Raw genomic sequence first — 26821 nt, forward strand, 5'->3', positions numbered from 1 at the left:
GGTCCCATTGCGGGGAAAAAGATAGAAAACAAAATAGAACAATAGGTAGAAGGCCTTGAACATCTTTAGACAGTCAGAGCCCAGCTCTCAACCACTCACAGCAAAACCACCACAAATGCAGAAGGAAAAAAAGACCAAATTATGAGGTACTATTTTCTTTTTATCACTGTTCCCAAAGTAAATGTTTATCTTTATCCATACACAAATTTGAGATGCCTGCACAGATTTTAAAGTCCAATACACCCAACATTAGTCGTCATCTAAAGCTGTAGCCAAGCACATAGGCAAAAAACCCCAAAACAAAAGAGAAAGGGAAAAGGGTAAAAGTAAACCTTACTGAGATTTCTGTGAACTTGATTATATATCAGGAAAAAGAAACAGCAGGAGTAGTGCTGCTTTATTTTCACTGTGATGATAGTACAAGAGGAAGAAATAATACCCTGCAAAGGTCACTCTTATCCTGTTCATCCGTGACGAGCTGATAATCTGGGATCTCAGAAAACTTTCTTTAAAAATCTTCATGGACCTACTCTTATCAAAAGGATTAAAGTTTAATACATACCAGCAGATGCAACCAATTCGAGCATCTGCCAATCAGAGCAGCGCCAGTTCAGCGCACATGCCGGCTGGAGTTGATGAGCACAGGAAGGCTTCTCTTTCTTGTAGAGAAAGGCCAAATCCAAACATACCGGAATCACCTGTTGGCTACGCCTCCCAGCTCACACATATGTGGTGGAACATCCCTGCCCCGTGCACGCTCCTCTCCCCACAGCCGTGTCAGGGACGGTGTGACAGATGTGCGCTGCTTGCAGCCAGCATGCCCAGCAGCGGTGCTCCTAGAAACCTTCGACCTTGGGACCATCTCAAACACGACCCACGCGGCGTGGGAATGTCACTCTGCCTTCGGAGTGGGGAACCACAGGAGAGTTTCCTGCATGTAGAGGTTTTTCTTCTCGAGTGCTGGGAGGAACCCACTGAAATTGTTCCAGATGGGATGCTCCCTTTTCTACTTTAAGTAATCCACATGGATTTTCCAAACAGCACAAAGCCAGCATGCTGCACCCAGAAGTGGGAGCGCAGCTCTCAGAGGTGACCCCATCTTTAAAACAACCCGTGCAATTGCTGATGTCTGTGACTACAGCTGAAGTGTCACAGCCCACTGAGAACAGCCCTCGCCAGCAGCCCTGCAGTGAGCCTGCATGAGCTCACCGGTGCTGCTACAAGCCCCAGAGCTCACCAGCTCAACACCAGCTTGGGCATACCTCTACGAGACCCCGTCATCCCTCTGTGTCCACACGAGCCATCCAGGTCAGTGGGGAAATAGTGGCAACTCGCAGCCTTCATGAAAAGCGTTGTGTAGCACATGTAGCTCTGGAGTAGCTGGACGGTCCTACTATAATGTCATCAGCACTTTAGGATGGGTGGGGGATGCTTCTCAGTTTCAGCAGATGGGCTTATTCCCAACAAGCCTTTCTGCCCCACGACCAATGAGATTAAAAAGCCCACAAAAACCAAACTGCACTGACCTCAAGTGAACAAATACAGAGAGGCCCTTGCCACTGGGAAGGCACTGCCTGGCTACCATGCTGGGCTGCTGAACTCAGAAACCTCTTTGGCAAAGCTGCGCAGATGCCCACGGATCAGATGTGCTTAGACCAGCACAAAGAGGCCTGGGCACTTTTATTTACTTCAGATATTGTATCCGAAGACAGCAGAAACGAAGCCATCGATTTCAGCCCAACTAGCACTGAAAAAGACACAGCATCATTCTGAATACCTGAAACAGCCAAATCTCACCAAGTCCCGTAACTGAGGAACCACAAACTCTGTCACATAAATGCTACAGGAGGGGGGAATTGATTCTGAACCCACCAAATTAATCTTAATTGGCTCGTACACTCGTACCCCTAAATTTTCTCTCTTAAAAGAAAGAAAAACATTCCTGACAACAACTGGGATGCTACCAAATACGGACTGTGCTCACGAAATCTCTTCAGTGCATACCAACCTAACAAGCCAGGACCAGGCAAGTAACAGGAACAAGGAAACCAGACTCTGAGCCTGGAATAGCAATTTTGCATGGACTGTTTTGAATACGGATTCGACGATCTGTTTTTCACAGAGCCTGTACATCTATCCCACAGCCCAAACCAAGAGCAATCGGAAGGCTCTTTTTCAATGCTGGGGGAATGCGCTGCGCTTTGCTGAGTAGTAGGCTTTATTCATGGGTGGAGGTGCAGCTCGGCGTAAACAAAGATAAAACACCCAAACACTTAGCCGTGCATTCCTGGAACAGCTGTAAGTGGGGCACTAAAATTAGAAATGCACATGGAAGAGTGCTCCTAGGAGTCTTCAGCGCTCAACACTTTGCCTCATTTCGTGGTTTGCCAACCTACAGCTGGAACTGTTCAATTCTGTTCCATCACTCTGCAAGAAAATATGTCCAATGCCTTTTCACTGCTTTTGTTATCCCCAACTGGTTGTCAAAAGAAGTGATGGAATAACAACCAACGCTGTCAAACATTTAAATCCCTTTTAAATTCCAGTCATTAGAAGACAATATTTCCCAGTATGTTTGGAAGTTAATGAAAATGTATCACTGATTTTTTAATTTAATTCTCTCTACTTTTTTATTGTTCTGCAGCTCACATTGAGAATGAGCTTCTTTTCCTTCAAAATATTACTCACTTAGGCTGACAGTGCTGGATAGAGGCAGATATCTAGTACTGGGGGCTATGATGCAGAGGCAGGGACACAGGCAAGAATCCTTAGATACCCTGCCTAACTCTGCCTTCATTCTCCGCATCTGTTAGATGAAAAACATAATTTCTTTCTCTTTTTCATTATTTGTACAACCACATCACCTGAAGGCCTTCAACCCCAGACTAAGGTTTTAATTTGCTAGATGCCATGTTCATGGGTAGTAAGAGGCAAATCACATTGAAGAGGTTGCCAAGCTACAAGGACAGGAGAGATTTTGAGAGGAAGCAGAGTAGAAATGCTATGTTGAAGGTCATTTAGCACAGTGGTGGTAGCTGGGAATGAAACAGGTCTCCAGAGTGCCAGCCCAGTCCCCTCTGGATCTAGCTGCCTCTGACAGCTGTACACAAATAGACTTCATCTTGACCATCAATGCTTTTTTTTTTTTTTTTTGGCTATACAAATACTTGATAAATTTTGGCCACCCAGCAACTGCTTTTAAAAAACAGCTAATTACCTTTGGACCATCTACATTTTACTACCTGGTACACCTTCCACAAAGACCTGTTTTGCCAAACAGACAATCTGTTGGAAATTCAGGATAAAACTCAAAGAGTTTCAGAAGGTAGGTGTCCAGTTCCAGACAAAGCAATCAGCATTCAATACATAATTCACAGCAGGGACAAAAAATCCTCAGCTTTCGTATGCTGCTATTTCCAGTATTTCATTTTCACAGCCTCTGCTGGAAGCCCTCTCTCCAGAGTCACAAAGTTTTCTTGGTTTTTAAAAAATGCAAACATTTATTTTACGGGCTGAAATTTGGCATGTTTGATGTTTTTTTCTTGCTTAAGGCCTTGCTGCACACATCTCTTCAGCAAGGCTTTAAGCAAAACAAGAAAAAATTGTGGAAAATACCCTTTAATAGAGGAGCCAGATGACCACAGCATTCACCAAGTCCCCTAGTCAGGGTTCACCCAGTTTAGGAATAGCCCCTGCTCCCATCCATGGACATTATGTCCCTAAATGCCTTGTCTATACAACCTCCTTTTACTATTGAAATGCATAGTGGGTTCTCTGCCTCTGAACTTTCCAATGGGTTACTGCAATTTAGAAGGTGTGATATGTAAACAGAAAACACATTGCAGCTACACAAGAGGAGCTCTGTACTTTACACATCTCACTACGATTTCTAAACTTTACCAAACAAGAGGAAAATATTAATTAGATTTTGTCATAACACATCTGCAGTTCTTCAAACAATCCCTAAGAAAAGTTCATCTATTAACAGGCCATTGCAGTCATGGTAATTCTGAGATCATGTTAGTCTCCTTCTCCATTTCAATCACTGCACCAGAAGGCTGGAACTGGCCATGCTGGCAAAGGTCACACAGAAACCTCTCAAGCTCAGGTGCCGTTTGGTCCTTTCTAGAACTTCAGCTCCAGCTGAATTTTTGAAATACCATCTCTTCTACACCAGCGTGCATGACAGAAAGCATCCTTAGATGTTGTTGTTGCAGTTAAAGATGATGATTTAGTCTTGTAATTTTCTGGTCTTTCTGACACATGAAATTTTGAAACAAAAAAACCCAGTGAAAGAGAGACTTTCACCAAGTCATGGGCTCAGCCCAGGGCTGAGGTGATGGTGATCAAAAGCTGCTTCTCACTTGCATGTTGCTGATGGCCATTATGAAGTAAACTATCAATGCCCAGAAAACATCTGCTGCAGGCCATTCTTTCAAGAACTGCCTCAGGAGAGAGGCAAGAACTAACCAGAAACGAAGTTCGGCAACACTGGGATTGACTCACATTGGGGTACCCAATGGCTCACAGAAGGACCTCCTCCCACCAAATATGCTGCTATGGGGAGGAAAGATCTTTTCTGCTCCGTAAAGGACCTATGTTGAGAAAATGCTTTTCAAACTTCTCACTTCAGAGAATAAGGCAACACAGCTCTGCAGGACAACAGCATCCTACCACTGCTGCCTGAGGTGTGAGAAGCAGCCAGCGGGACCTGGATGACTCCTCTACCTTCACCTTCCAGCTCAGCTGCCTTGAATTAGGCAGGGCCACTGGGTACAAGGAGAGTGCTGCCAACCGCAGGTGTCAAAACTCTCTCCCTACCCTCTGGTAGCAGTGGTCAATTTTAGCTCATGGCAATGTCCTTGTCACTTGCCTGGTACACAAAAAAATGTTATCAGAGGGATTCTCAGGTAAACAACGCAGGGATGGTGTAGAGAATCATAGAACGCTATTGGTTGGAAGGGACCTTTAAAGGTCATCTAGTCCAACTCCCCTGCAATGAGAGCAGGGACATCTTCATCTCAACCAGGTTGCTCAGAGCCCCGTCCAACCTGGCCTTGAGTGTTTCCAGGGACGGGGCATCTACCACCTCTCTGGGCAACCTGTTCCAGTGTTCCACCACCCTCATCGTAAACAGTTACTTCCTTATACCTAGTCTGAATCACACTCATCCATGTCCTCAACAGCAGGTACGCTGGCCAAGGGGAATTGTCTGGGGTTGACATTGGCTCACCCATTCTGAGAAGTATTATGGACTTGCCAAACCTTCTGCAAAGGGTATGAATCCCTCTGTGTAAGAGGCACCTCCTGGGGCAGTGTGTCTCACTGCAATCCCGAACTTGCACCAAGGATCAAAAGACACCCTCCCGCTACGTGAATTTATGCCAATGGGTAGCGTATGTCAAATAAACTGCTTGTCATTATCCCGCTATCACTCCTACTCCAGTGAGAGAGGACTATGTTATAGTTTAGTTTATGTTGCTTTTAAACTATTTTGAAGATAAAATACAAAAAAAAAAGAAACCTAACAGTAAAATATCTCTTATTCCAGAATGGAGGTATCCCCAAGGGTGAGGTATACCTATAACATTATTATAATCCTTTAACTGCATAAGCACAACTGGAAACATCTTCTCTGAAAACAAGTCGTAACTCTATTTTCCTATCTGCAGCCATTATCCTGATAAATTTGGGGAGGTCAGCTAAGGTGTAATCCAATAAACGTGCTGATGTTCTGAGTAAGTACCTCCCAATTTGCAGCCTAATCTATTATCTTACTCCAAGACCACCAAATGACTCACCAGTTTTAATACTTCCTACAGATCAAACAAAGGAAAATATCAAAGCTTTACATTCTAGTTCCACCTTTCAAGGACTTATTTGAGTACTCTTTAATTACAGCAGATGATACATTCAACTCTGGCATTTTCTTTCTCTAACAGCTATAGTTAGAAGTCGCTGTAGCTGTAGTTTTCACAGGACATCATTATTTTAACCAATAAATCCCGGAAGTCTGATAAATTGAAGAAAAAAAGTTGGGATTAGGTCCCAGAGCTTCTTCTGCCCACTGGATCGCACACAGTGATTGTAACACACCAGGGAGCAGCAGCATCCCATCCCTCCTGGGTACGAGGGACGAGTCTTCAGAGCCCCCACCCAAACTGCGGGCAAAAAGCCATGGGAACGAGCACGCGCACCGAGCAGCACACATCGTCCTGGAGGCTGACGAACTTTAACAGTCAGAGGAAGACCAAAACTTGGGCTACACTTTCTGATTCTCCAGAAACTCAAATACACCTGCAGAACTTTGCATGTGAATGCCGTGATTTTTTTTTTTCATGGTATAGGTACAAAATAAAAGTGATAAAACATCCTATCCACGGAACACCAGATCCCAAAGGAAGGAGCATCGGGAGGCAGTCAGCAGCGCTGCCAGCAAACTGCAAACGCTCAGCAAAGCAGAAGCTCCACATCTCTACAAAGACGCTGGAGGCATTGCCAAGGAAAGCGGTGAGTACGAATCTCTCCCCCTGAACTCTCACAGTGTTTTGACACTATAAAGCATGTCCCAGTAACAGTGTGCATTTGTATGTGTTTGGCACACACAACCAAAACGAACAAGGATTATTCGACACAGTGCCTGAGCACTACCCCTGTTAAAACTTGTCTCATTTATCGCAACAACAAAACCCATCAGGAAAAGGACCAAACTTTATCTGGTTGACGTTGTTGCTCTTTTTGACTGACCTACCCAAATCAGACTGTTTTTCAAGGACAAGTCTGTAAGTTCACGCAGTAACTGTGTACATGCTGCTAGAATGAAAGCAGAGTTTATCGGGAGGTCCTGCGGAAGGGATGGAAACCACACAGGCCACCACGCCAGAGCCTCCGCATGCAGATGGGATGCTTTCAAAAGTGCACAAATCTGATTTAACTCTGCTTTTGCGGAGTGCATATAATCTAAACAAACTCTGATCACTACTTTAGTTCTGCTCCAAAGGTATTGGTTTTCAATTACTTTAAACAAATACAAGAATGAAAAGAACCCAAAAAGCAACAGACTAAGGAGATGGCCTGTGTGGATAATGAGTGTGCACCACATCACTCTATTTTCTCACTGGTTCTTTCGACTTTTGGGGTTTTATTTCGTGCCGACCTTGCTGAGACAAACACAGCATATACCTATAGCTGCATACATGCCTACAGACCTATACACATACAAGAAATGAGACCAGTCATGAGATCAGGAAGGGAAGGCATTGCACAACTGGGCACAAACCGGAGAATTTTAGAGATCTCAAGAACTGTCCTTTTTAAAGTGCCACTGGGGTGTCACCACTTCCTTTGATAAATAGATGACATCTTACCAGAACTTAAATACTTCCACTCATGCAATACCTAGATGAGTGACAAAAATTAGCTGAGCTGCTGTCACCCCTGCAGTCCTTGTCTAGACACAGCAGAGTAAGTGCAAATTCCAGTCTGCCTTGCTGGGCTACAGCCACCTTGACAGCTGAGCTACGATCCAAGCCACTTCGTCGCCACTGATTAGACGACAAAAACAAAAGAAAACAACTTGAGACACGGATATCTGGATCCGCTGGCAGCGTGACAGAAAAAAGGAAAGAAAACAAAACAGAGAAACAACAAGAAAATAAAAGCGTGAAAGTACTTGTGAACCGAGCAGGTTTTAATTCACAAGCTATTGTTGGAGACGAATGAAATGCCATTTTTTGCAAGTATTTTTCTAACGATCTCCGTGGTAATCTAACAATCGGGATCAGAGGCCCTTCGCTCAGAAGTACGGCAGCTTTTGAGCCGGTGCCCCCTTCAGAGTGGCTGCGCCCTTCTCCCCATTGACAGCCACATCTGGATGCTATCAGGAGGAAATGGCATGCCTGCTCGCAACAAATACCAAGCAGTTAGCAAATTGACTCCAGCAGTGGATGCTGGCCACTTTCCCACTCGCTGTTTATGCGATGTGCCACTAACCTGTTGAGTCCGAGGTTTGTACGGAGAGCTGCTCTCTAGGTCAGCCAGGATGCTGGTCAGAGAGTCGATTTCTGCGTCTAAACTGGACCGCCTCTCCTCAAGCGTCTTGCCACCAGGATTCACCTTAAAGAAGAAAGAAGACTTCCAGTTATTCAAACTGCTGGGCCTGGCACATGGTTTCTTACTGTCCTCATGGAGCTGCTACCATGCCCCAGCAATAACCCTCGGGTTGCAGGGACAAACATGCTGAAATGCTACAGTTTTTCCCCAGAACCGGCAGCAAGCCTCCCTCTTACAAGGATTCAGGCTGCTTTGGGGCTTTTCTTTATGAATTTCCCACAACTGTCCTATTGTCTAAAGTTGACTTGGAGGATTATACAACTCCATGCGCAATCTGCTGCTGAGGTGAGGAGGCAGGAGAATCCCCGCTCCCGCAGACAGAGATGTATTTTAGCAGGACGCCCAGCTGGGCAGCCAGGTTGGGGTAGGCTTGGAGAACCTCTATTCTGAGAGAATCTCTTCTGCCATGTCCCCATCCCAGGCAAAGCACAAACACAGCAGAGCTGCAAGCCACTGTGGCCAGGAACCATCCACCTGCATCTGTTATTTTAAATCAGTTCGTGGTAGATACCTGTCTGATTCAACACTTCTTCACAATTTCTATCTAAAAAATGAGCTCCTTCAAGGAGGTATGAAAAAGTTCAATTCATTTCCAGCAGATTCAAGGCGAAGGGCATCATTTGCAGTAAGCGGTCACAAAATGACATATGTAAGGTCCTTGGGAAAAAAAAGGGCTATTATGCAGGAAAGCCCATGCCCAGAGCAAATGCCAGCCTACAGCCAGGACCCTTTCTGATTCAATAATTCTGCTTTCTCTCTGCTTTCAAAACAGCCCAGCCCCACCTGTACCCAGGCTGGTAGGGATGCTGGCTTGGAAGGGAAGAGACATGAATTTTCACCACCGCCACCCACCTCCAAAAGTAAAACCCAGGTCTCAGCACCGCAGGAGAGTATGCAATCCCCAAGTTATTGTTCAAGGGCTGCACTGCAATCCCTGTTAAAATTGGCATTTTAAGTGAGGACTCGTCCACGCCCTTCGTTCTTGAAAAATCAGCCTAGTCCAAAACCTCTGGGAAAGATCTGTGCTGTACAGCCCAACACAACAGCAGTACCTCCTGGCAGTGCAAGAAGCGTGCACAAGCTAGGAAACATCTCCCGCCTCAGTGTTTTCAGGGCTTTGGTAATTAGGCTCTGGCAGGAATGAGAAGTTCAAGAACACCACCTAAGGATCGCCATCAGGTGTGATGTAGGTGCCAGGAGCTTACCCAACTTAGCCAGCCACATTTAGGGCATTTGCAGAAACCAAAGTTTTTGAGTCAAGTGAAATATTACATACTGAAAGTCTTTTCTCAACCTGAGTCACAGTCAATATTTTTCTTCTGTCCTTCCAAGTCTGGCTTATCTGCAAATTCTCCAGACAGAGTCTCTCCGCATATGTGTAACTACAGAGCTCAGTGCAGAAGAGCACATTCGCAGCTTGACTACTACAATAATAAAAGTACGAAAGACTACCTAAAAACTCACCTAATTTCAACTGTAAAGCCTACTCAGACCATACCAGCACCTCCCGACAGACAATCCAGCTCTGTTTGCCTTCACTCTCACCAAGTTACTTCAATTTTCCAAGCCAAAAATTTGCCTTTCCCTTTGGCTCACTGTCTGCTCCAGATAGTTTTTATTTAAATTTCATTTCAGGAGCACTCGATCATTACCTGTTTTACAGAACTCCCCAGTCATCAATCCGACACATAAATGGCAAGTTGGTCAAAGAGAGACAGACTATGCAAAGCAGGCAGGCTCTGATCTGCCAAGCTTATACGTGCTAAGGCATTCATTAGTTCCTAATGATTATTAAATCTTCTTGGATTACAATAAATTTGGCTAGACTAACAAGAAAATGGAAGCTCCAACGTGCTTTACGCAAGAACAAATCATTTCAAAGGCTGAGAGTCGGGTGAGAAACTACATACAAACTCAATTCTTCTTGCCTATTTTTATTATAGAGCCAAAGTTTTTCCATCCAAACTATTGTTCAAAAGAAGAAATACTTTTCACAGGAATTAGCCCAGACCATTACTCCTGGCTAGCTGTAGGCACCTGGATTTTTAAATCTGCAAAAGTCCAATTTCCTTTCCACTATTTGTGCACTTCATGGCTCTTATTTGGTTTTTCTCCATCCTTCAGTTGTTGGCCTATAACTACAGAGCAGCCACAGGCTTCCCAGACACAAAAACTGTGATTGCTCCACTCCAGAGAATTTTTAAGCTAAGCAGCCAAAGCCAGCCTGGAAAGTGGGGGAAATGCAAAGTGTCCCAAGGCCCCAGCATTTGAGGCAATACGTCAAGTCAATGGCAGACCCAGGAACAAAACTGGAGTCCCCACATGGCCTGTTCGGTACCGTGACCCCTGAGAGGAGGGATGGTGGCAGATGAGAAGATCAGCCGATTTCATTTCTGCTTCTCAGCATTTCTAGGCCATATTATTCCCAGGTTCTCATTCCCCAGAACAATTACGCAATAGCTGACTAGCAAATGCTGCAGAACAAGTTGTAAGGTTGTAAAAGTTAAATGTCCTTAGGAAACCTAGAAAAATAAAATAAAATAGCATGGAAACATCTCTATTGATTCTGGGCTCTGTAAAAGATTTATTTATTCAATTAAAACATAATCAACCCAGATTAAGAGCCCAATTCTACAGCTGCTGGAGCACAATGCAGTACTACAGTGCCAACGAATAACGCTACCGATGTGTGTAACGGCCTATTGGGACGGGACTGGACTTTAAGTACATTTAAGAAATGGTAATCCTTGCAAAGGCAGGTTTCCGCTTGCTCTCTCTTCCCCATCTCCACAAATCTCACATTTTTCTCCCCACAGTACTCCTGTTTCAACCAAGGGATTTGCTGCATGCTGAAACAGAAGACTTGGCAACACTAACTTGAGCAAGAGAGGGTTAAGTTATTTCTCTTCTCATGCTCTTTCTCATGACGTTGCTGTAAGTGTTTTATGATATCAGTCTGGAACAAAACCCAAGCGCCAGGTCCCAAGGCACAACAGGTTCACACAGACACGGCTCTGCTCCGAGGAACCCAGACTGGTTAAGCTCACGACCTCGCGGATATAAACAACGGAATCAGAAACAACTGCTAATTCTATTTCTGTCTGGATTTATGGCGTTGTTGCAGACATGTTGCTTGCGTACCCTCCCTTTCAGCCAGCAGAATATGGAAAAATGGGTTTAAAAAGAAAAAGGATGCTATCTTTGGCCCCATCAACGTGAGTTCGACAAAAAGCAAACATAAGCCAATCCAGTCCAACAAATTACTCATGCCAGAGACTATCCACTCACGTGAACTTCTGCAATGCCTACACTCCTATCCCCTGGCTCAGTCCCTGCTGCAAGGCAAAAGAGAGAAAAACAGCAGAGAGTTTCACTACTTGGCTTATTTGTCCGCCCCTGAATTCCTGGTGTGCAGCTCAGAGCAGCTGTGATGTTAATCCACTCCTGAGCCCTGTCAACCCGCTCTATTCTGCTGAAAACTGGCTTTAATTTTGCTATCCTACCACCCAACTCCAGTCAGTGCCACAGGTCCCCCTGCACCACCCCAAGGGACATTCATTACAGAACATGCAGAGCAGAGGGCAACACAGGGCCTCACTGTGCTAAAAACGCCATAAGACTGTTCACTGAGCTAGAAAACAGCAAAAGCACAATGATTTCCCTAGATGCTACCTTCTCCTACAACCTAGATCACCTACTCTTCTCACATTTTTCAGGTTACAGCAGAGAAACAAGAATGCTTCTCAATTGTTCAAGCCAGCTCGTTGCAATGGGCTCACAGAGAAGAATCTGGCTCCCAGATGTCCTTTCTAGCTCCTACTCCAAATTCCTTCTCCTACCCAGACCCAGCCGCCTTTCGTTGATTCTCTGTTTTCCCCTCTCTCCATATCGATTGCTGCCACACAGTGCTGTAGCTTGGGACGAGAGATGCAATGTGGTCTGGGCTGCCAGGCTGGCTTCTGAGCCTCTCCAGGACGACATGTTGATGCCCCGTAGTGTTGCTGTGTCAGGGAAAGATGGAGGGTGGCTCTGCAGTAGCAACCTGCTGACTTACATGGATAGTGGGTTAGAAGTGACGCCGGAGTCCCAGGGTATTTTTTCTACCAAAAAAAGGCAATGGCCAAACTCCTGAACACTTTCAGAGCATCAGGAACTTGCTCACCACAGTGCAATTTTCCAGCATCAAGATCCACCTCCTCCCCATCCACCTTAGCCTTGCTGAAGTCTCCTTTAAAGTAAGCTGAGCGCGTTTCATGAGTGTTGTGGCCAGCTCAACGCTCCAGGAACATGAGCTGTCACTACTGGGAAATGCAATGCTGTGATGTATGTACATACACATCCAAGACAGCAGAGCTACAGCTAGACACACATCCTTCCTCGCAGCATCAGCTCACTCTGCACGCCGCACTATCACAAGTCACCAATAACCTCATAACTCACAAGTGACAGAATGGAGATGGAACACCATGGATATTATGACAGGTCCTAGCTAATGACTTGAAACAAACAGGTTGGGGCCCCCAGTGCCCGCTGCTCTTGGTACATTGGTTTTACTGGGAGCCTGAGGCGCTTGGGGAGCATTCTTTGGGCTGCAACAGGTTAACACTGTTTGAATTGACACATTCAAGCACAGGGAAAAGCAGGGAGCAAGAAAAGCCCTTTGCAGCAAAGGTAATCATGGAAAGGAAGGACTAAAGTAACAAGAGGAGCAAGGAAGAGGGGAATTCAGGCAAATCAGGTGTTGTGAGCAGGTAGATAGTAAATAAGGACTTTTGCCCCGAAATATTTTACTGTCTTTTCCTCCAGTAAATGCAACTGAGCCAGACGAGGCAGCAGAGCTGAGAAATTCAGCGGCCGCTGCTTGCTTCCACCAGGTTGCCCCCACAGCAGCTCCCTGCCAGGCTCTGCAGGCTGCTGAAATCCTTGAATAGACACTGAGGTGGTAGGAAGAGCAAATGCATCAGCTCTCCAAGCAAGGAGTTAGCATCTCTTTCTACTCCTTGGCCTCAGGCACTGCATTTAACACTCACAGACCAAGAAAGAAGGATGGGGCTCTTACTTCCTGTTTTAGCTGGGGGCACGAGGGAGAAAGGATGGAAAGATGTTTGATTTTGATGGCATCCACTATACATACAAGAAGAAACTGTGAGAAATTTTAACCAGGAAGAAGAAAAAAGTGATTCAGTCTTGATATACTTCAGGCTGGGGTTTGTGTTTAATTTTTCCTTTTTTTTCCCCTTTCTTTGCACTTTCACCAACAATACCACTGCCAGAGACAAGATCCTTTTCAGATACACAGCCTTGCTACCCCACCTCTCTCACTGTAGAATTTCCCAGTCTTCTTTGCAAGGTCACAAAAGCCATCTAAAGCCCCAAAAGACACTGCAGTGGCAAAAAGACGCATCCTCAAGGGTATCTATCAGGAAAATGAGGCACCCTGAAGATGCTACTCTGTCTACTCTCCCCTGAGCCTAAAAATAAGTGCAAACATTTTCTTCCAAATTCCCTAATGTAAATTAAAACAGTCCCAAGAGGCGGACCCACCAAGCACACACATGGAGACAAGAGCTGACTGCAGCACCAGGCATGAGGGGGGTCTGATATGCTTGACTGATGCCTCATCACCGTTCCAAGCACCAAGGAGGGGCTGGAAGAGTCGTCATGCCCTTTAAAAACAGACAGATTGAGTCTTTTGAAACAAATCCGAAATGATGGAAGATTTCAGCAGATGTGACCGCAGTGATTTCACCAGACGTGATTGTATCAAGGATCTAATAGAAAAGAACTTCCCTGCTGTTCTATCAGAGTGAAGCCAGGCCTGAAATATCCTTTTTAGCCTTTTGATGACATCAAGGATAAAAGCCAAAGGAAAGTTAGGTTTTGATTTATTTTTTCCCCTGCTCTTTCTTTTATTCAGGCACGGAATAGTTTTACCTGGTTTGTGTTGCTGGATATTAGCCGGACCAAAGGAAAACACTTCAAAAGCTTGAAGTAGGCTGTTCAAAGGCGTTGTTCGGTGTCTCTTGGACTTATGCTGTCATTTAACTGAGCAACATTTCTACAACTTCAGCCACTTCTGAAGATCCCCCCATAAGGAGGCAGGTGGGCCTACCTGGAATGGGACCTAAATGGGGTGGGGGGGCAATCATCCACTAAACACCAATAAATAAATATGCGAAATATCTTCCCTTGGCAAAGTTCACACCAACAGCTGTGCCACAGCAAACTGCAGGAGACACAGCCGGGTAAAGCGGGCTGCACTCCTGGGACCTTATAAATGCTTATTAATATCTTAAGGGTGGGTGTCAGGAGGATGGGGCCAAACTCTTTTCAGTGGTGCGCAGCCACAGGACAAGGGGCAATGGGCACAAACTGAAGCACAGGAAGTTCCATCTGAACATGAGGAAGAACTTCTTCACTCTGAGGGTGATGGAGCCCTGGAACAGGCTGCCCAGGGAGGCTGTGGAATCTCCTTCTCTGGAGATATTCAAGACCCGCCTGGACAAGGTCCTGTGCAGCCTGCTGTAGGTGACCCTGCTTTGGCAAGGGGGTTGGACTGGATGACCCACAGAGGTCCCTTCCAACCCCGAACATTCTGTGATTCTGTGAGGTCCAAGCTCAGCTCATTCCCAGACTTACAGCATGGGTCCAGAGTAGCCACAGTCCCACATGCAATTCTTTCACCCATGCAAAATGTAAATAGCACTGGGTGTCCTGAGGATTAACTGATCTTACCTCCAAAGCAGGAAGGTGCTGTAAAGAACTGCACAGGCTCACAGCTGGGGCAGATGAACAAGAAGATGAAGAAAAGTTATTTGCTAAGCATTGCTAGGAGACATCTTGTGAAACCTTAACAACCAATTTATAAACTCACTGTGGTGTAGGAGGCTTATAAAAAGGACAAACAATAAAAATTAAAAAAAAACAAACCCAAAACAGAGAAAGCATATAACAGAAGAAGAAAGCATGAAACTAGAAGGCGTCAGCCTCGAAACAAAGAAAAGAGGGTGGGCGTTTCATCACACAACACGCTGCTAAGCTGCAGAGCTACTTCTGCTGCAAGACATCGTGTTTGCCATAAGTTTACACAGACTTCAGATGCAGCTGGAGAAACACACGGAAGAAAACTCCACCAAGATACTTTAAAAATAAATAAAAAAATCCTCTGTGCTTCTTTTTTAAATTTTTCTCTGGACACTCACTGCTGACCACTGCTGGTCTCATTTGGCTCTCTACAGACATTTACACGAGGCCTCTACTTGTGCTTTATATCCATCAACTGACACCACCCGGGAGTTACTTCTTCTGCTGGAGGGTACATGTCAGTCTCTGGGGGTTAATAACTGACCATCACCTTAGTGCCAGGGCTTGGACCAGCACCTGGTAACTCACTTCTTCCTTGCTTGTAGCTGAGACAACAGAAATCACAGCCAGATGCACTCGGCCTCCTGGGACACATATATGAAAGACAGCAAAGACTTTGTTGCAGTTATGAATCTGTATGACAATAAAGATTTCTGTTTCCCTAGAGATCAGTGTGACTGGCATTGTTCACATACAATAGTTAGGAAACATCCTGGTCCCAAGGAGCTTATTGTCAACTGGATACCAGCCGTGGGAAGGGAAAGCAGGTAGAGGGGTGGGAGCGACTCAGAGACACAATCAAGCTCCTTCTGGTCACCAGATAAAGACACTAATCTACGGAGCCAACCCAGCTCCTTAATGGACATTTCATTCTCTGTATTTGCCGTCCCAGCCCTGGCAAAACATGCCAGTAGACAACAAACTGCCATCCAAGCCATCCAAGCTCCAGCTGCAATTTCACTGCAGGATGCCCCTGGTTTCACATGATCATAGGGCTGGATCCCAGCTGTCACCATGCTGAGTGCTGGCTCGTGGGCCAGCAGTCCTTCTTCCATCACTGTTTAATAAGCCATTGCCCTCTGCACTTCCTGAGAGGGGCCCCAATCCCGAAACCAGCACCTTGACCAGGATGCCACCAGTGCGGACGGGCAGCAGTAACGCCAGCGCTATGCTCCCTTCCAACAGCTCCGGTATCTAACACTGGAGAGAAGCTTTTGCCACAGACACCCACAGTTTGTCCAGACTTCCCAAGACCACAGAAGAGGATTTGGCCCTGGATATTGGATGGGTGAGGAGAAACAAAAAAGGATGAAGCTGCATGACAGAAGTTTAGCCAACAGGCTCCAAGGCCTGGGGCATGCCCTGCTGAAGCCCTGGGTCCAAGGCCAGCAGTCAATGAACTCAGTGGCTACAGCGAGAGATGGACAATACCCATGAGATGTGCAACAGTCCCTGTCCCACTGGCACCCCTAAGGACAACAGAAGGCAATATTACAACACGAGTACAGAGGATGCAGAAAATAGGTCAAAGCACTCAACAAGATCCACCTTGCAGTCTAGGTGTATGCTTGTAGGTGCCCCAAAGCCGGAGATGCCAACACAGAGGTCCTGTGCTGTCTGGTCCCCTCAGCCCCCATCTGCTCTGCCCCAGGACAGTGTTATCCGGCCCCCTGCTCCCCACATCACAGACCGACACATCTACCTTGGGCATTCAAACCTGCACCAAGCTTTTTCAGGTTTCTGGCCACTGCATTTTGCTCGTGGAAGGAAATTCTGGAGATTTCAAGGTTGGCTAAATGGGGCTTTCAAAAACTGCTGTGCTACTGAAAAGCAACAAAACGGCAAATGTCATTCATGAAGATCTTCGTACTACAGGCCATCTAGTACACGGGGAAGAGGCATCATGATCCTCAAGCACATGAAAGCAACAGGACGGATTTGACATGAACAGTCGAGGGACGAAGAGAGAGAAGTCCCACAAGCCGACATCTGCCAGAGCAGCAGACCCGATGGTCATGATAGTTTACTTAACATGTCTGATCAAAAGCTTTGGGAGTCTTGACTGTGTTAAGTGCTATCAGATGCAAAATCAGCAGCAAAACGAGAAGTGCATTAATAAACTAAGGAGGCACATGTTTGAAAACTGAATGGGAAAGATGGGGAGAGAAGGGGGAGAATAAAACCAGTTTATTTTTCCATTAAGGCAATTTAATATTCTCCGGGAGGAGTTACAATCACTTGTCCTTGGGAATTAAACTGAATTAGTGAAATGTTCCTGTTCATCTGCAGAATATACAACATAAAGTGGAATATATAATTTTTTTTCTTTATGCCTTCTGCGGGACAGCACTACCTCTCTGTTCATGGGGCAAGAATAGCTGGCCCTGAAATCCTTTTGACCCAGCATGACTTTCACTGACTGTAACTAACTTTACAGCAGTAGGGAATATTTCCTTTTTCTTTTAATTAATGCAATTACATTAGGACTCATTATTGATAATTATGGTGACTGCTAAAAGTTTCCCCCTTCTTTGCCCACTCCCCCGTCAACTTAAAATCTGCTCCAATATCGTCACAAATTAATGTTTAATTAGCCATCAAGCAGAGCTGACGTTCCCTGCAGAGTATCGCCACTTGCAGAAAAGCTGAGACCTAAGAGGAGATATCGGATATTTCATCATCTGCCTCCAAGGGGAACCATAACCAAAATGTAACCAATTACCCCAGTACAGCCGCAAAGCCTAATCAATGTAGAAACCAAATAGCTCACTCAGTGTCTGCTGCAATAAAGGAAGACCTTCCCACCGATTCATATGACGCGAACGTTACATTTGTAAAAGATCCCACGGCGATGTCCAAGAGCAAAGACTCCATTCACCTCCACATCCTGGCCAAGACACGATCTTCCTCTTTCCTTTTCTGGCATAAGAGAAGATGGAAGAGGAGCATGCCTCCGACGGCACAGGACATGTCTGACAAGCCATGAATTACAGATGCCCACACACAGGGAAAGCTGTCGCACCCAGGACCCCGACTTCGGATTTATATTCCACAGGGGAAAACCACACCAAACACCAGTACCTGTGTTTGGTGCCCTGCTGTCCTGGAGCAAGGAAAGCGCAGAGCTGAAGGTGGTTTTACTCCTTTCAATGCTTCTGGTGCGTCTGCTGCTGGCTTACCGTGTCCAGTTTGGAAGGCAGCATTTTAAAAACTTGAGAGATGTCCCAGAAAAACAGAAACAGCTGACAAGGAGACACATAAGGAGCTCACTCAGTTTCACTTATGAAGGAGATTGAGTAGCTCGACAGCAATATCTAAACAGCTTCACAGAATGAAAATGCCAGATACCAACAAGGCTGTCCAATCCAGCAAAACTGAAAAAGACACAGCAGCTGGGAAGCTGAAACCAGGGAAATTCTATTTAAAAATAACTGAGATATTCACTAATGTGTAATATTGCAGGCAATTAAATGCTAGAACAAATTTCCGAGATTTCTCCACCTCTTGATGTCTGCAGATCAAGGCTGGATGCCTTTGGTCTCCCTGGATGACCAGGTGAAGCTTCATGATCTGCGATACGCAGCAGGGCACAATGGACAAGGTAATGGCTCTGCCTGGCCCCCACGGTGACAGAGGTGAGGAACCAACAGCACTGCTGCCGTCGTAAAGATCTGCTGAAATCACTTGGTGTTTGTACCACTTTAACTGGAAATTAAATTTACATGAGCAAACTCTGTCCCACACAAGACTGTATATTGTGACAGCTAAATGAAGAGCTTTTTAAAAGGGACACGTCTCAGGCAATTTTAATCAAAAAAGATAGGTTTTGTTAAAGCTACCAATTTCAGAAAATTAAGGTTGACTAAAACTGTTTTTAAGAACTCCTTTTGGAATTTAATCACATGTTGGAAACCCATATGCAGCTGCTTGTGTCACCTGCAAAAGGCTGTATAAAACATAAGCATATGCTTAATTTTGTACGTGTGCTTAAGTTCTATAAACTTTAATCAAGTTTAAGCATACAGTCAGGCTTCTCTGGATTTGAGAAAGCATTCCTGAACACGGGCTGCAAACCTATTAGGAAATCACCACCTAAAAAAAAAGTAAAATTAAAATCGGCCAGTCAATTTTCACAGCCTGAATAAGCTCCAAGTCCAGAACTTAAACATATAACGTACTTCTGAATTTGTTTGCTTGTTTTGCTGTAATAGGATGGGGTGCATGCCAAAGCATTTGCAAGGATTCAAGAATCTCCCAGCAAGCTTGGCGAAACGTCAGCAAAATGGATGTATAAAACTACACGAAAGTCAATGGCTTGGGTTTGGCTTCTGCAGAAATGAGTCACGTTAAAAAAATCTACTGTACGTCTCACAAAGCTGAGAAGAGGATAATCTGGACTCTGCCTCAGTCTGCAGGTTTTTGGGACAGTTGATGGCTGCAGTCCACGGGGCGGGCAAGCCTCAGCTGGGCAGATCCCGCAGTTCTGATTCACGGAGGAAGGTCCTTGCCTTCAAGAAGTTTGCAGTCTCATTTTCCAAACCATTAGGCCTACTTTTACCCTCCTTTCATGGCTCCCAGATGCGTGCCTGGTATTTGATTTGCCTAGATGACTGTGGGTTTTCTTTCTTTTTTAACAACCACCTGCTCGTTCGGACACCTTACATTCTACACATTGCCTAAGTGAGAACCTCAGCTGAAGAAAAAGGACCTGAATTACACAGAAAGCTGAACAACGAATAACTTGCGCTGCCCAGAGACCGCTGAAAACCCTGCAGAGAGAATCCCCAGTGTGCAGACCCCTCCCGGGTGAGCTCCAAGGTTTATATTGATACTGTCCATATGCAGATAAATGAATGTAAGCTGTTGTTTTTCAGTAAGAATTCATGCATCAGAAAACGTGGTGTCCCCAGTACACGTTAGACCTCAGGAAAATATCTTTTAGCTGTATTTCTGCTTGGGGCCAACACAGCCACAGAAGCCAAACAGGGCTTACTTCTGCACAGAAAGTATGTTCCCTACCTAAACATCTTTAAGAGGCTCACCTGACCTTGGCACTGACCGGACACAGCTCCCTACCACCAGCCCTACCACCACACCGGGGGAAGCACTGGTGCCCAAACATCTGCACAGACCTTGGCAGTGGCATCTTTTGGGAACACAGAAGCGTACTGCAGGGCAGGACCAGTGGAATTTGCAGAGCCAGAGACAGAGGGAGGAAAGGGAGAGTAGCTTGGGAGTGAGCGGAGTAGCAGAGCTGAAGAGGAAGGCTAGACCTGGGGTTACAAGCCACAAGGCTGTTTCCATGGCAAAAGAGAGGTGCAGAAATGAGGAGATGGAGAGGGAAGGAGTTGTAGCATGGGACTGTTGAATGGGAGGAGGTTGTAGAGCACTTCTGGCAGAGCTGTCACTTGCTGGCTTCAGCAACAGTTGGAGTTCCCAAACGTTTCTATCTTATTTCTCACACCACTCAAAACACCACTAAAAACATCGTATGATGTTATCCAGATGCTGTTCCTTACCTGTTTTTTATGTGTTAAAGCTAATCACCATCCTGCATTTTCACCAGCAAACCAAAAGTGAAAAATACAACTGGGGGGAACAGTCTTGCAAAGGTGGAGTTTAATGGCAGTGGACACTTAAAATCATGCCTGCCTTTCTGTCCTGGAACAAATTCCTCCAGCTCTGGCTACAACAACATTTCTCATCGGTATTTCTACCACCTTCGAGCTTGCTCAGTCATTGTGCCGCACTGTCTCTTTGCAGAGACAACACTTGGACAACAAAACCACCCGTCATGGCAGCTGAAGCTATTTTTCACCAGTGACAGAAACTCAAAAACAGAGACAGGAACCTGCATTTGAGCCACTTCCATTCTTGGAACTCAGACGCTCTCACAACTTCTCCATATCCACGTCTCGCTACTGCCAGGCAAAAATTCATCAAAAATTGGATGAAGTTTGCCCTACTCTTTGAACTACTCCAGGGCTGTAAAACTGAATTTAGACAGACAACTGGATTGTCCAATCAGTGTATCTGTATCTCCTTTCAGCTTGTGTGACCAAAGCTCATTTCTGTACTGCACAGCACCATAGTACTTAAAGGACCAAAACCAAGGTGGAAATCCAACTCTGTCTGCTCTGTCACATTCCAGCCTACCACCATGTCCACGCTGCATGGAAAGATTGACTTTCTAAACCACATCTCCCAATCCTAGCCAGCTTCATAGAAAAGGCATAATAATTTGTCTACTACAATTTTTAGAATTCCTTCTTGCCACTGACAGTCTGTTTGTCTTAGTCTCACCGTTGCATTACAGCTCCCTAATGCAACACAGGCTACCCAGGTTTTGACAGAGGAGCAACCGATCTTGCAAGAGATCTCTCTAGGATCTGCTAATCCAACAGAAGGTTTGAATAGCATTCAGAAGTGAGAAGAATGGAAATTTCTTGAATTCTGATCATGTTATCTCACTCTTTTCTACAAATCCCCTCATCTGCTTTGATTGGAGAATTCCCACATCTTCATTATCTTTTCATTTTCCCTCTGCTTAAATAATTCTACCTTGAATACAATGACGTTTTTGCTTCTTGTCACAGGTCAGTACTAGCTCTGACAGGAAAAAATTGCCAGCTTTTTCTACTTGCTCTCCATGCCTCCCCTATTTCCACATTCAAGTCTATTATCCACGGGTGGATAATCCAGGTTACAGACTGACCTCTCCGCAGGCGCCAGCACTGAACCCGCCTCCAGCAGCGTGCCAGTGTCCCACCGAGAGACACACCCACATGAGCCAGGAGATGCTCACCGGGGCTTGTAACCGCGGGCACAGCACCAGGGGACCGCAGCCCACTGTTTGGACCCAAGCCGGCACATGTGCTAACACTATTTCATGTCTTAACCTGGGACGGTTTTACCTTGATGATCTCTGAACATCACAATCAGCAACATCTCTGATCTTTCTGTTTCCTATCAACAACTTTTTAGACAGTCTCATACCCTTATTTACATATGATCCATATTAGGCTTTTGCTTTCTTCTGCTCCCTCACCTCATCACCGGCCGTATGGCAGACTATCAAAAGCCGCTCTGTTCCAGCTCCGAAAGCGTCTCCCAGCCTCAGTCACAACCCTCCTCCCAAAGGCAGCACAAGTGCGCACCAGTGCAGGTCCTGGCGCATCCCACGTGCTGTGTTACTATATTAAACAATAACATAACAAATACATCAAATAACAGAGTAATAAGCATGATGAAAATAATGAGCACAGTTAACTGTTTGGAACCTTGCTGCCTTTGTAGTCTTTGCCGAGAGGTTTAGCTATTAAAGGCTGTATTGCATTCTAACATTGCCAAGATATTAATAGCCAGGCAGAGAGATGAATGGCAGGCTTGCACCGTACAATTAAAACTTCTCCAGTTTACCCTTTCAGTAAAATTTGTGGTTTATAATAAGCATCTTTGTCTATTCTGAAGAGATTGGAAAGTTACATAGATGGGAACAGAGGTTCATTAAAGATTTAAAATAGAATGTGGTCTGGCATTGTAAAACAAACATGAGCATAAGATGGGTTGCATCAAGAGCTGCCTGAAAGAAATGCTCAGTGTTCTTTTTCTCTTGAGATCCTGTATCTACTCATCATGCTACCCGCAGAAAGGGACAAAAAAGCAGCAGGGATAAAATGTGCATGCTTGTTTCCCAATAACGTGAAGGTCTGCTCTATATGCCCACTCATTGTGCATTTCTTCTACATATATACAGTGTGTATATATGCATATAAGAAAAACCTGAATTTTACCTACCAAACATTCAGATATTCATCAACATATTCAGACTTTGTATTACTGATTTTTCACACCTTAGTGCCTAGAAATCCCTATTATAGCACAAACACATATTGACCTGTAGAGACCTAGTGAGCATTTGAACATGCAGAGAGCATACACGTTATTCATTCAAGCCTAATTCAGACCACAGCCCATTGCTGTTCTCAAACACAGGAGGAAGGCAGAAGAAGGGAGACAGATCAAAAGCATTCCTGTAAAGCCAAGGTTTGAGTAAGAGGGTTAACGTTACCAGGTAATTTATTTATACTGTTGGACACGGCTTCAATTTAGATAAAAGGCAGTTGCTTATCACATGGATTTTAATAAATCAGGTTAGGAGTCCCAGAAATCTCCAAAAGCTGGATCTCGAATGGCAAGCGATGCACACAGAGTCGCTGGGGGCTACTGCTGCTCGCCCGGAGCCATCAGCCCTGCCGGCAGCCAGAGCTGCGCTGCATCACCGACCATCCTCGCCAGCGAGCACCTACACCCAGGCCAGTAATCCCGATGATTAACAAAATCTAGCACTAGAGGGAGGCTGAACACATGTTCTGCTCTCTTTGGTCTTTTCGGCTTCTCCAAACCTCGAAAGGCAGGCGATTTACAGCAAGCCCAGCACCCAGGCAGAGCCCAGCCGCCACACTGCCAAGCCGGAGCTGTGCAATTTCAGGCAGCCCCCCCTGTAGGCAAAAATCTCGCTCTCCTCTCCCCAGCTATTTGTCAATATGTGCACCCAAAATAAAAAAAAAAAAGGGGGGGGGGGGGGGGGAAATTTCCTCCGTTCCGGCTGTTTCCTTAGCTGGTGAGTCACAGCCCACGAAGAGGCACCACCGCCGCCGCTCGCCGGGAGGGAGTCAGACAGCAAAACGCCTGGCAACCTCCTCTGTAACAAGGATGAGGCTCTCGCTGCTCGCATCTATCAACGCGTTTCCACCTTCTCCCAGGCGCGAGAGCTAGGGAGGAGAGAGACAGGTCTCCTCTGAACAGAACCGTAGAGGAAGGCACATATGCCTTCAGACCACGTTTCGGCTTTTCTACTCCCAAAACTCCTTGGCAATAGGAATTCGAGCCCTTTGGCTGATTTCCGGCGCATCGAAACAGGATGATACAACCCAGTCCATGAGTCCAGTAGGTCTGAACATGAGAATGGCTCCTGCCCACATACAGCAGGGTTAGAAGGGACTTTCAAGATCATCCAGTTTCAACCCCTCTGCCATGGGCAGGGACACCTTCCACTAGACAAGGGTGCTCAAAGCCCCATCGAACTTGGCCTTGAGTGTTTCCAGGGACGGGGCATCTACCAACCCTCTGGGCAACCTGTTCCACTGTTTCAACCACCCTCATGGTAAAAAATTACTTCCTAATATCTAATCTAAATGTACCCTTCATGTAACTGTTCAAAGTCTGATTGTTTCTTCACTCTAAACCCCATCCTAAGCTCCTTTTGCACATCCTTTTTGGTATGTCCCAAATTCCTTCTAGTCTCAGCCACTGATGGTATTTACTCATTACTTCGCAGTTTTTACAGTAATGAGGCAGTGCAATGAAGCAGACAGAATTGCTCTGGGACACAGGAGATCTGGGTTCTATTTTTAGCCTGCTGCTGGCCAGCCTGGTGACCTAGGCAAAGCACTTTCCCCGCTACAGCTTCCTTATCAGGGAGAGACTGGTATTTCTTTTGTAATGTGTTTTGTGGCCTGTCAATAAAAACAACACTGATAACAGCCAGGTGTTGTTGGGAAACAGTCAGTCTCCCAGCTGAATACAATCCTCTCCTTTCGTGTTGCAGTAGCATCTACAGGATCCCAAATGAAAATCAGACCCCTACTGCAGACACAGCACCTGTGGGTAATTAGCAGCAATTCCTAAATCTGTGTTTTTCCAAGGTGGCCCTTGGCAGGTCTGCAGCTGAGGGTCACATCTGCTGTGAGCCACCCAGGTCCTGCCCCAACATGAAACGCTGGGCTCTGAACCTCTCCTTTAAGGAGAAGTGGACATTTCAAAGCCAGCAGAGGTCTGAAGCCCCCATAACACAGCTCATCCAGAAGAAACCGCAGTACATGCGGCTCCAAGCCGGCCTTCCCGGGGATGGGACACAGGGTAGCGACTGGCTTTTCACGCCGCTACACAGAGCACTCATCCCTGAGCAACCCTGCCTGGCGAGGAAGGAAGATACTGCTGGCACCACGAGTGAGGGTCCCTCTCCATGAGCAAACAGGGCACTCGAGAGGTTGCTTATGAGAGTTTTTCATTTCTGCCTGTTTCGAAACTACAAGGCAAAAACAATTAATAAAAATCTGCCTCCCTCCCTCCCAGATCTATCTATTTCCCTTTGACAAACAGTGATTTCATTTTTCTTCCCGTCCAGGATTTTTTTTTTTCTTTCTCTTTTAAAGTGAGCCCAAGTCAACGTGGCAAAAAGCTCTTTGCTCGTGTCCTTATTTGTCAAACACGCCATCGCCGCACCCTCACCACCATTCTGGGAACAAGCCCTTGCCTTCACTGGCTGACTTCAGCCGAAGGGGAACTTCCCAACACGACTCTCCCCCAGCCCCAATGCACTCTTTTGAAAAGAAACATTTCCTTTTTTTTTAAAAGCAATACAGTTAATGAGAAGAGAGTTTAAATTTCCTTCCCCCTTCCTCCCCAGCCCTGCTGTGAGTCTGAACATGGCGGACCAAGACGGGAAAACAGAAACTACAAGAAAATTGCTAAGGTATTTCATGACCCAGTCCTCCTCTGATTTCCATCTGAGCATGGACACAGCAAGGGAAGTCAGATACTAAAGTACCTTTTTGGATCTGATCCTAAGTGGCCAGTTCCACTGTCCAAATAGAGATCCAGAGATAAACAGGCCTATGAAAACTGGGCATTATTACTTTAACTGCTGCTCTTAAGCTACAACTTTAACTGTAATAATCTGTGCAGCTTTTGGCCGTCTGCTAACAGTAATACACGGCATGATAATAAACTAAACATACATATTCTGCTGCCCTCTTCAACTTTCAACACCTAGTATAAAAAGCTTTACCTGGAGCCACAGCACACATATTTCATAAGCTGCCATCAGCACTCTGCCATCAAGAGAGAAATTTCTGTTGTAAAGGGGCTGATTCGCTGGAGCAGATAACTTTCAAACTCTGGAGTAAACCTGGAGGGCTTGCACCGAGACTGCAGGGGCCAAACCACGCCAGGCAGCAACCTCAGATCTGGTCCATGCTCAGGAATGGGATCATCTGCTCCAGCACTTACATTCAGCAACAAGGAAACTTGAGGCATGGAAATGAAAAGCCCTGGCATCGGAGAGCAGAATCAGGCTTGGCTTTAGTTTGTTGGAGCCTGATCCAACACATGCTCATGAGATTCCTGCCTTCAGGCAACCATGTCCTGAGGGCTGAGAAAGGATTCACACCAGAAGGAACACAGCCACCTTTCATTCTGCTCCTTCATCCTGGGAAGCTCCGTCTGGAGTCATGAAAATGATTGTGTTCAATGCACGAAGGCATCGAGCAGCATTCTTCATCGCCACCTGCCCTTTTCCTGCATCTTTTGGGCCTTGCGTCTTGCTTCAGCATGGCTTTTGCTGCTCCTGCAAGATAAGGAGCTGATCTTGCAACACGAGACCCCGCCGGCTCCGGACAGCCCTGGCTTTTGTCTGCTCCCAATCGCCTTCAGAGGATGGAGGGAAAAGAAAGGGGGGAAAGGTGACAAGAGAGCACAGATTAAAGGCAGGGACTCCTGTTTGCTGCGCAGAGTAAATCTGAGGGTGGTGACAGTGCTGGGGTACAACTGGTAGGCTTGCCTTGCTCCAGACAGGATGCCATGCAAAGGAATCTCACTCTAACCAAGCTCCTGCCTAAACCCAACGCTGTGAACACGGCTCCAGCCCCAGCTTCCCAAAGCCAGAGAGAAAGGGTGTAACAAATAGCAATTTCATGAGCTCAGCAGGGAAGAGCCGTCCCGCTGGGTGGTTCTACCAAGGGGTACATCCCAGTGACAGCCCCAAGCAGCTCAGACACATCAT

General features: G+C 45.9%; 1 protein-coding gene across 7 annotated transcripts in view; it reads right to left on the reverse strand.

Moving 5' to 3' along the window:
- LPP (LIM domain containing preferred translocation partner in lipoma) overlaps positions 1-26821 on the reverse strand; it is a 355991-nt gene that overhangs the window by 164493 nt on the left and 164677 nt on the right. For all 7 annotated transcript variants that reach the window (XM_075418090.1, XM_075418094.1, XM_075418093.1 and 4 more), the window contains one exon: positions 7993-8115. In XM_075418090.1, coding sequence (XP_075274205.1) covers positions 7993-8115 — 123 coding nt within the window. The remainder of the gene's footprint in view (positions 1-7992; positions 8116-26821) is intronic.

Source organism: Opisthocomus hoazin, chromosome 4, assembly GCF_030867145.1.
Source record: "Opisthocomus hoazin isolate bOpiHoa1 chromosome 4, bOpiHoa1.hap1, whole genome shotgun sequence".
In the NCBI taxonomy this organism is placed as follows: Eukaryota; Metazoa; Chordata; class Aves; order Opisthocomiformes; family Opisthocomidae; genus Opisthocomus; species Opisthocomus hoazin.